General features: G+C 38.7%; 2 protein-coding genes across 3 annotated transcripts in view; one reads left to right on the top strand and one right to left on the bottom strand.

Annotated features, from left to right (window-relative positions):
• cyth4b (cytohesin 4b) overlaps positions 1–11181 on the bottom strand; it is a 31804-nt gene that overhangs the window by 4254 nt on the left and 16369 nt on the right. Inside the window, exons 1-8 of one of the 2 annotated variants that reach the window (XM_020625560.1) lie at positions 8394–8503; positions 5382–5464; positions 5147–5211; positions 4234–4300; positions 3208–3326; positions 2691–2771; positions 1074–1186; positions 703–851 (exon numbers count right to left, since the gene is read on the bottom strand). In XM_020625560.1, the coding sequence (XP_020481216.1) occupies positions 703–851; positions 1074–1186; positions 2691–2771; positions 3208–3326; positions 4234–4300; positions 5147–5211; positions 5382–5464; positions 8394–8412 (696 nt within the window). In that variant the 5' untranslated portion in view covers positions 8413–8503. Of the gene's footprint in view, positions 1–702; positions 852–1073; positions 1187–2690; positions 2772–3207; positions 3327–4233; positions 4301–5146; positions 5212–5381; positions 5465–8393; positions 8504–11181 lie in introns of those variants that run through there. The other variant, XM_020625561.1, reaches the window with a different exon arrangement.
• Positions 9866–11181, top strand: part of rac2 (Rac family small GTPase 2) — a 16262-nt gene continuing 14946 nt past the window's right edge. Inside the window, exon 1 of the mRNA XM_020625562.1 lies at positions 9866–9969. Within this exon, the coding sequence (XP_020481218.1) occupies positions 9935–9969 (35 nt within the window). The 5' untranslated portion in view covers positions 9866–9934. The remainder of the gene's footprint in view (positions 9970–11181) is intronic.

The raw sequence follows: 11181 nt of genomic DNA, 5'->3' as shown, positions 1-11181 counted from the left end.
AATCAGTTGCTTCTGATAAGTGGGATGTTGGTGTGTTTACACAACAGTAGTGGAACATAAGCCTACACTCTGGATGCTGTGTAACCACCACATCCTGCCGTCGGCTTTTAGTCATGACTGACCTGTGGGTGAAAACTTGTTTGAACAATGTGGACATAGATGTGTGTTTCTGTTCCAGATGATGTGGTGATTAAGAGTTGTATTCATTTTTCAAGCAGAGAAAGTACTGCATAGTTATATAAAGTATACTGTATCTAATTTTGATGCTCATTTGATAAAAATAATTTTACTATTTTTATACTGTAATTATAACTTAATTTAATACCAGATCTAATCTCATTTTGTGATCCCTCCGAAACAGAAGTAACTGGCACTTTGTGGGTTACATCAAGCAAAGTGATTCACACCAATGTACTGAATAATCCTCTTTATATTTGCACAGATTTGCACTTGAATACTACAGTGGGGTATCTTATTTATTTCTTTTCAGATAACTGTCTTAAATATTCTGTGGTCCTTAAATTATGTATTGTACCATAACCCGCTGTAGCATTACCTCATTAGGGGCTAATCATCAAACTCCTAAGGGTAAAAATAAATGACCAATTTATTTCCAGAAACTAAAATATCAATTGTGTTATAATTTTGGTTATTACTTCCTGGTCACTGATCTGGACCCTGTGATTGGCTGGAAATACTCACTGAAAGCAGGTCATTGGGCAGATCCTCTCCATTGTTGATGCCTCTGTTCATGGAGATGAAGCGCTCCAGTGTGGTCTTGTCCTTCACATTAGGGTTGTGGAGGCTGGTGTTCAACATGATGATGGCGAAAGACAAGATGTAACACGTGTCTGGTGTTGTAAAAAAGGAAAGGAACACAGTATAAGAAGTAATACTTTAAAATACATAACAATGTAGTTCACATACAGAGTCAGTGACGAGGCAAAAGGAAGGATAACTGAAACCATTACAGTCAAAAAGAAACTCAGAGAGAGATGTTGTAGCCAAACACATCAACCCTTACCCACATAAAGTCCAGTGAGGAAGTGGACATGTATATTTATTAAGCTCACCGGTCGACTGGAAGACATGAGTGTTGCAGTCACAGTAGCGTGTGGCGAACGCCTCCATCATGCGGTCAATCTTCTGGGCTTCACCAGGCAGGCGGAAACTCCACAGAAACTGTCTGTCACATACACACCACAAAAAGCATAAGGCCTCTGCGCACATTTCTGTTTAGGCGTGTGAACTGTAGATGCGCCACAGGTCTGGAAAGTGAGTGTGTGTGTTGGCAGCAGCTACACAGTTTAACAAATGATGAGCATGACACATGTAGACACACAACTCTGTAAATATTGTCATGTTCAGTACTAAATAACACGGCAATGAGTAGTGTTATGCAGCTCCTCTAGTACTTCACTTAAAACTTTCTTTAAGATTTACTTAATTCACCTTCATATCTAGACATTTGTAGTTAGCTGCACAATCCAATAAAGGCTGGACTTTCCTGTTATCAGCATAGTTGCAGACATTTGTGGAAGTTTGAATGTGGTCATATAAACTGGAACAGAACCTGAAAGTGCCAGTTTCACTACTGGGCCCACTCTGCCCGGGGACTGTAGTGGTTTCAGATTTCACACCGGTTTGTGGCACAGGCTTTCCCGTTCACATTTGTACTGACCCTGATGACATGACTATGACATCATGAGGATCATTGTCAAATTCTTTTCCCAGTAAATCTCCTCATGATTAGTAAACTGATTCCTATTTGTAAAATTGTGTTTTTTATGCAGGCTCTTTAACTTGTAGCACAGAATTTTAAGACTGTGGTATTGATATTTCCTGTAACTAGAAGATTTGAATTCTTTCTCCTCCTCTGCTGATCATATTCAAACAGCCTCTGATGTGGCTGCTGACGTTTCTCCGCTAACTGCTGCTCTGCAGGTGGAAACTGCTGAAGTTTGTGGCTAATGTTGTGGCTGGTGAAAGTATAATCAGTGTTAGGTATAGTAACCATAATCTGAATTGTGTAATCATGTGGTTGATTGTTGTATCTTAATCTGAATTGTGTAATCATCTGCTTGATCGTTGTATCATTTTGAGACATTTTCCACTTGAATATGTACATGCCATAAAAACCTGCAACGATATCATGTCATAAATAAAAGTGCACAAACACCTAGACATCAGGGATAAGGTGTGTTTCCAGTGGAAACTTGTGTTTTTCTCTTTAACTGGTAAAAATGTACAATTCCTGGACAAATGTTCAGGATTTCTCACTATTTCATGTAGATTGTTAAGTTTGGTAATGACTCTCTATGTGCAAATGAAAGTTCAAATTTAAATGTATTTAGTAAATACTTAAACAATTTATGCCAATCTGATAATCCCATGGTAACCTCACCTTTGCATTCTGTTCTTTTTGTGAACTGTGCATTGTGTATATCTGTTTTTTATTTTATTACGAAGCACTTTATAACATTTGTTCAGAAAGGTGCTATATAAAAAAGTTTAGCTTGCTTGCTCTTGTCTGCAGGTACAGTATGTAAAATAGGCACCTGAACTTCTGAAGTCTTAGATGACAACATCTATATGTGTGTAAAGGTTCCTTTTAATGTAGTGATGATGATGGTGGTGATAAATGAAAAGTCATCTGTGATACAGGAGTGAAGATGATGAGGGCTGCTGACCTGAGGGCCTGGACCAGGTTGAGGTCGGAGAACTCGTGAAGATCCACAAAGGCCTTCAGGGTCTGGAGGTGGAGCTCCTCCCTGTGGGGCAGAGGGGGCGAGAAGACACATTAAACCAGAGGAAACTGCTCACCTTGTTGGAACCTGCTGTTACAACACCTCTGCCTCCGTCCTCCAACTAGTCTTGTTTTTTCTCACTTTTGGTTTTCCTTCACCTCCTCATTGTTCCTTACACGAGTTTGCTCTTTTCTCATCTTCCTCCTCTCATGGCTGCTTTTCCTTCCCATAACTTTCTTTCTGTTCATCTTTCTCATGAATTTACCTTTGCTGTTCCTTACTCCCACAATGAACCTCATCCCATGTCATCCTATATTCACTTATGTCCTCTTCAATCTTTCCTTCCTTCCTGCTTGCTACCCTTATTCTTATCCTCATCAGTTCTGTGCCTCTGCACCTCCTTGACTTCCATACCCATCCTCTCTTCCACCCCACCTGCCCACTTTTTCCTCTTCCTCACCTTTCTCCAAGGAATTCTCCGATGGCTGTCTTGTTGAGTCCTTCCTCCTTGTAGAGGAACTCAGCAATGGACTGAGCACTTCCATCCAGCAGTTTGTTCATCACCAAGTAATTGATACCCTGCATGAAAACACACACACACACACACACACACACACACACACACAAAAATAGATTGTTTACCACAAGTATGCCTTTGCACTTTAACACAGGTTTCATTGCACCAACAGCTGAAGCTTCACAGGCAAGAGGCATATGAGCTCATGGCACATATAATGCCTGCAGTGCTGTCGTCGATCATTTTTAGTTTCATGATGATCTCATCTCTGTTTGGTAAGACCAAGCACGCTTACAGCTTTTGTAATTCCAATTCCTTAAAACCAATTTCTCTTCCTCTTTCTCCTCCAGTACAGAGGTTGGAGAGGAAGAGAATAATTAAAAATATATTTACTGTGAAATTTTTAAAAAAGAAATCAAAATATCCTGCTGCTGTACCGCCTCTCTCCCACATCTCTGACCATAAATCAACAGGCTCACACTTGTCTTTTATATTTGTTTGTGAGTAAATAATTACAAAATCATCATGTCCGAATTTTTGTTTATTCAGACAGTTACAAGGAAACAGACAAAAGTCCCGTAGGTAACCCAAACAATGCCTGTAGTTCAGAGAAGACTTCTTGTTCCAGTAAGCAAAACTGCTAGTGCTTTTTCTTTTTATTTATTGTTGCCAACATTCACACCAACTTTGACAAAGGTTACACTGAAACCACTGAAGATGTGCTGTGAGCCTACGTCAGTGTCATTTCACAGACTCACTGTGGTTAAATGAGAGGAAGTCCACATAGCAACGAGCAAGAGCTGCTCAGTTAAAACACCGAGAAACGTGGCAGGGAGATTTTTCTCAGACCCTTCAAGAATAGAAAGATGTCATTTCTGACTAGGTATTATGCTAATCAAGATATTTTGGTAAAGCCATGTTCACTTCATGATGAGTTGTGTCAGACATTCAGTGGAAACATGAGCTCACCATTTTGGGGTCCATGTTGAATTTCTTCTTGCCATTTGAGAACTGTTTGCTCTTCTCCAATGTCTTGCTGCAGGAAAAGCAACAGAAATAATAGATAAAGCTACATACACAGTCAATAGTAAAACCTCAGGTTATAATGTTTAGGTTTGGTGGAAGGTGTTTTGGAGAAGTGTTGACTCAAATGTGCTGCTGTTGAGTTGTATTATACTATTTCTCTTATTTAGCCTACTGGTGTATGAGCTGGACAGGATGAAAGAAACGCCTGTCAGCATAATGTGGCTGAATCATATCTCTTTAAAATAACTTTTAACAAAAACTGACAAGTAAAACCCAGTAAAGGATTCATAGCAGGGTTGTTATATTAGACAGCACTGGTTTTAGCTAGGTGCTAAAATGTTTTTTTTGTACATAATTTCTATCAGGCAGATATTAAGAAGCCTTAAAAATAAATTATTCTTAAGCAAAGGTTTTAAAAAGGCTCTTAATTTTGACTTTACTCAAAATGTGTGCTTCACATCATGCCATCAGCTGTATCCACAATGTTTATTCATTAATTTGGTTCTCTTCAAAACATACTGTTTGTACCTTTTTGTGTCTGCATTCTCCAGATGAGAGAATAGAACAGTTTTTTTTTTTATATGGACTGAAAATTTCAGACACAGGCTGCAGCTATTCAGTAAAACAAACTGACAAAATACATTGAGAATCTACATTTTCCAGAGTAAAAACTAACTTGGAGGTGGGTTAAAATTGTTGGCAAGCCATTGTGAAACTAAAACATTACTGTGTGACACTGAAAAATGAAGTAGGAGTATTTAGTTGGTGTGCTAAAAAGAGGAGATTTATAAAAAGAACTCATGGTTTGCTAGGGAGGTGTTAACAGAGGTAGGGCTTTCCCCAGACTCAAACTCACTTTTCTTCTGCAGACTCAAAGCTGAGTATTTCCGCCATCACGTTGTCAATCTCCATCTTTAACTTCTGGAAGGACAGAATAAAAGAAAGGTCTTTAACACTTTCCTTCCTTAATATTAAGAGCAGGACAAGTTATCAAACAGTTGAAACAAAATTGCTTTAACTATGTGATAGTTGTCACATGGATGCATACAGTAAGCACGTATGTTGAAGTGTGTGACGAAGTGTGCAAATACCTGGATATCATCCAGAAGGTCTTTTTTATAAGTCTTAATGGTCTCGATCTCCATCTTCTCATCTGCTGTAAAATCTGAGGAAACTTTTAAAAAATGGAATAAAAACAATCAGATTCTGCTTATAATGAAGAGGCAGTTCTTCATATTCAGTAATCGGCCTACACATCCATCCATCCATCCTCTATACTGCTTAGTCCCAAACGGGGTCACGGGTTGGCCTACACAACTTCCTTCAATAAAAATGATGATATAATCCACTCTGCCCATGCGTCCATTGTAGGAAACAGATTTGTGGAAAAACACTCAAGATGTGTCATTTGTTCTTTCGATTTGAAAGTATCATAATGTTTCCCTTACAAAGTTTTAAGGCCATCGATATGGTTTTACCTTTTGAGTCACCCGTGTAGACTGATCTGCTCTATTGTACAATGATTTAAATAAACTCTGCATGTAGCACTGATGTGTTGTATTTAAAGATAACCACAGCACAGGGAAGATAAATTTCTATGGAAGGTCTGAGACAGGTGTTGCGGTTTTTGTGTGAAAGTTATTTGCCACCGCAAAATGTTACCAAGAATACATTTCTTGAAAAACACACAATCAGACGTGTACATACGTTGGTACATATTAAACTGCAGATAATAGGCTCTTATCATTCTAAGAGAGTCTCAAAGAAAGAGAAGTGATGTATGAGTCATTGATGAAGTAACAATAATTATAATAATAATAATCATCACCTTTATTTAGCCAAGTGTGTTACAAATAAGAAATTTGTTTCTGGTACAGAACCGAGGCAGCCATCTGCGGCGCCAACTCACATCGATGGCTCTAACCATCAGGGGCAACTTGGGGGTTCAGTGTCTTACCCAAGGACACTTTGACACGTGAACTGCAGGCACCGAGATTCAAACCTTCAACCCTCTGGTTGGGAGATAACTGCTCTACCCACTGAAGCAAAGTCGCCCCCAAGTAATGCAAAGAAATGATGCTCACCTATGATTGCTTAAGAAGCAATATTTTACAGTTACTAGGTTCCCTACAGGATGTTGCAGTTATATTTCCACAACAAACATGTCTGTCAACATCCTCTATGCTTGATCTTTAGTGATAAGTTACACTTTTTTACATTTCTAGCCTTGTGGTCATTGCATCACAGAAGTTACTGTCTTAGGACGTCAGTTCCCTAAACCTTTCAAGATTATACTGACAGCTAGAGTTAGCATAAGGGGATTAAAAAAAAAAGTTAGATTTGACTAAATGTCAGATTTCCTGTTTTCGTGTGGCCAACTTGTTCTCAATTTTCTTAGAATATTTTACATTTGACTCACGGAACCTGACTTCTCCCAAAAACATTCGAAATGAACAGCAGCTTTTTTGTTGTTGTGTAAGATAACTGCCTCCTACACAGATGCATTTATTAATGTCAGCTGTAGGAAGTAAATAATTTTAAAAATGTTTTACAATCTTTAAAAAAAAAAAAAAAAAGGCCACATGTTTTTCATTTTCAATATCAGTTATGGTGTTACACAGCAGTGAGCAGTTTTTCTTCTAAAGACTGCTTGTTTGAAGGATTTTTTTAGGCTGGGCATCAAGAGACCAGGCAATGCTGTCTGGAATCTTGTTTTGTGCAATCTCCACTTTTGTAAAAGTCATGTTGTCATTGCTTGTAACTAATGTTCAAATTAAGTGGAACATATTCTGGGTCTGATGCATTCATGTGCCATAAGGGCATCTGGAGCAATGACATTTATATACTAAGTATACAAATGTCAATTCTAAGTAATTTTCAAAGCAGTTTTTAATAGAAAACATTATGGTTTTTTGCAGGTTTACTTGTTGTCTTCCAGGCTTGGTGTTCTAGCAACATCAGCTTTGAATGCGAAAACTGCTCTGCAGTTAACTCCCCTATGTTACAGCCTCTCACAAGCACACTCACTTTGACTTAATAACCAATGTACATTAAAGTCCACAACTTATTATTGTGTTACAAAGATCATCTGCTGATGCTGCGTGTAGAAAAGCAGATAGAAAGTAGGGAGCGGGTCCCTTAAGATATCATGATAAACACAGCAGACGGGCTTCCAGTGAAACTATGTGCTCAGTAGTGTCTCCACAGCAAATGGTAAAAAATGGTAAATGGACTGTATTTTATATAGCGCTTTCTCACAGTGTGTTGCACTGGCCAAAGCGCTTTACAGAAGATCATACACCATTCACACATTCACACACAACATTCACACACCGATGACGACAGGCTGCCATGCACTACACATAGACAAACCAACATTTATGTGCAATGTTGCATGTTTTATCCTCACTGAAAAATAAACCGGTAAGTGCAGTGCCTTCTGTAGAGATCTGTGAGCGGTGTGGTTTTAATGATCTGTTCGCAGGCTTCCACTTCCCTACCCTCCCTTTACATTTGTTGTGCAACAAGCGGACAGCCCAAGTCGCCAAATGCATTATTTACATCACTTCGATTACCTGGCCCTTGGTCTTAACTGTGGATTGTTCAGACATCTAACCAAATATATGACCCTCTATTTTTATAGGACCGGTGATGTGTTGTCCTCTGAGATCTGAGTACAAGTTTCTCTTCCCTGTTTCAGCTGCAACCAACAAGGTGCAGATCAGCAACATACCAAGAACTGTGTAACAACTACTGAAAATGTTTAAACACCAGCGGTTTTCACAGTGCACTAAAAGGTCAGACCACAAGGAATGAAATTCATTTTACATCAGCATTCAGCATTTCAGATCACAGCTGTTTCTTAGGGAAAACAGCTGGATTACCATGTCAGACAAAGGTTACCAGTATGTTGGCAACCAGAGTAGGACAGTAGTATTACAAATATCAAATATATCAACATTGACAGGGTAGGAATAAATGACAGTATGTTGTATACAGGTAAATTACAGTATCATGAAAACAGTCCCTTATTTCTCAACCTGAAATATCAAGCAACAATTTCTGGAACACAAATTCAAAACGTTAAGCATAACGGGTCTTACCCATTTGACAATCAATCATTTATATCCAAGGGGTAGGAGAAAAAAAGAAGACACTGAGGCACCAAAGCAACAAAATAAAGTCATCAAGTGAAGAAGTCAGGATGTGCACGCTGCCCCACACACAGTGAAGTGACACTTGAATGAAGTGGATGTTCTCTATTATCCCCGCCTCTTCCTCAACCATCACAGGGCGAAGCTTACACCAGAATGAACTGATAGAAATATCTGGGTCATTTGATGCTAAATGATAAAGATAGATGAACCTCTGTTCTGTTTTTAAACTACAAATTAGACATATTTTTCTGAAGATGAGGCCACCTTTCTTCTTTTTTTAATTGTGGTGTACTAACTCAAGCTGAGCTGACATTTGAAGACACTGGACTGTAGTAGAAGTCATGAGTGGTTAACAAGTGGTTTTGTATGCAACGTCATCAACGGTATCCGACTGTAAACGTCTGTTTCTTGGTTGGTTATTGAAACTGATGTGGAACATAAATGACTAAAGGATGAAGACAACCTCACTAGAAATAAATATTGGCATTCTTGTATATGTGAATTACTATACAAACAATATCACAATACAGTAAGATTTAACAATACAGCAGCGTAATATACAGCATAAAGTCACAAACACAATCACCAGTAGAATAAGGAGATTTTAGGAGTTGCTCATGGGTGATCTGACAAATTTAGTTTCCTACGTACAAGTATTAAAGTAACATGCACAAAAGTCTAACAGCAGCTTCTCTGCTGCGCATGCCCTGAATTGACATAATTGACAAAATTAAGTTGAAGTGCCACCTAGTGGTACCAAAGGGCTATCACAGGTACTGTTGTGATACAGTACCTGTGAGCTGTCGGCACGTTTGTGCATTTTTCTAACCATGTTTAAATCACTTTACAAGTGAAATAAACTACATACACTAAATTTAAATTACAGTACAAGTGTGTGTACCAGTAGTAGCAGCAGATGTGATTGTTTATTACTGTGGTGTAGTTGTTTGTTTTCCTCCAAATTGTCTTTCTTTACAAAGAAATGAAATCTAAGCTTAAACTATAGCACTAGTAAGTGTTTGGTCTCATTCTGGTTTATGTCTGTATTTTATCACTTTAAATTTATTTTGTAAACTAAATTAAAGCCACTGGGGGTGAGTTCGTGCGGATGCATGATTGCAAAAGGAAGTTTTAAATAAAGCTCAGTGTTAATGTTACTGCAACACTTTGGCCATTATAAAACCCTTCATGGTCATTTCACAGCTCTGTTCTGTTGCGACACAAACGTTTCCCCTCATCATTTACCTGATTTATACTTGTACAAGTTGTGTTATGAGGACAAAACTCCACAACAAAACAGGAAGGAGAAATGTGAGCAAAAGTGAAGGAAGAGAGTGTAATAGAAAGAGCGGCAGCAGAGGGAGGGGAGTGAGGGAGGTGTGTAACAGTTTCCTGTAGTTGCATGCTGCTCTGCGTCTCTGCACCTTCCTCTCCGAGTCTGTTTCTGTCACAGTGAAGAGAGCATAGACGAAGCTGAGCGGAACAGGATGCAGGCTATCAAATGTGTGGTCGTGGGAGATGGGTACGCCATTATTTTACTTGACCTATATTGTTACAATATAAGCTGCCTTCTAGTATTTAATCATGTTAACTCAGCTGAGGCCTGATGTTTAGCCCTTGGCTCAAAATGTAGGGTTTTTGATAGACATGTCAAAGATTTTGGAATGGGCTGAACAGCCCCAAGTAACAGTTTTGAACAACTTCCGCAGTGATGTAGCAGAGTGATATGGTATTCACTCTTAAAACCTGTCTACTGTATGGTTGTAGTTGTTGGAAAACTCAGTCTATACAATATCATGTGTAAATCTTTAGGCGTTTGTTTGACAGGGCTGATTCAGAGTGAGGGTGCAGGCCACAACATGCAGGAATCCGCTGTAATAGAGCAAGCTCAAAGAACAAACGCTTTACTGAGATGAACATCCAAGGAATGTCTAAAACATCAGGTCACAAGACAAACTTTTAAAAAAGTAGACAAGAGAAGAAATAGGATCCCACCTAGAGACGTTGGTTAGGTTTGGATACTCTGTGGTTTTAGAAAACCCGCTGAATTTGTTCAAGATTAAAATGTAATCTTTCGGAACAAGTTTGGACAATGTGCCATCTACAGCATTAAAAAAACTAACTTCTACACACCACTTATCTTTGAAGGTTGGGCAAAAAGGCTGGTTGTCATAAGGAGGAAATTGTAGAGGGGAAGTACTGTAGTTCTTCTGTAGTTCTTGCTACAACAGCGCAGTAAATGATTACAGAAGACTCCACATTTCCAGGTAGCACATAGGTACTGAGGTTACATTTTCCGGCTTCCTGGTGTTTTAAATGTGAAGCCTATTTTAAAACCATACAGTGGAAGTTTAGGGAGAGTGAAGTCTACTTGGAAAGGGAGGTATTTTTCATTATTCTGGTTTACTTTCGAACTCTAAATATAAATTCAAAGTTTTAATGAGAATAAAGTGTTGACTCTGTGCTGAGAATACCAGTTTTGTTAGATACCAGTAACATTTGTTTATTTTCAAGTGAGAGCTCCATCTAGTGGCCATTGGAATTATGACTTGTCTGGAGATAAAGAGGGAGTACAGTTGTGTAACACTTAGAGGCAGCACACAATGCTTTCTCTTGAAAGACAAGCTTGACTTCTTATTTGAAAAATACAGCCTAATGAAATTTAATTACTGTTACTTCTGTCTTGGTTGTTGCTCAGGACTTGAGCCAGATTTCAGTCACGCTCCTCCATTTT

The sequence above is a fragment of the Monopterus albus genome, unplaced genomic scaffold (genome assembly GCF_001952655.1).
Source record: "Monopterus albus unplaced genomic scaffold, M_albus_1.0 scaffold359.1, whole genome shotgun sequence".
NCBI classification, from domain to species: domain Eukaryota; kingdom Metazoa; phylum Chordata; class Actinopteri; order Synbranchiformes; family Synbranchidae; genus Monopterus; species Monopterus albus.
This window is presented reverse-complemented; position numbering and strand designations above follow the sequence as displayed.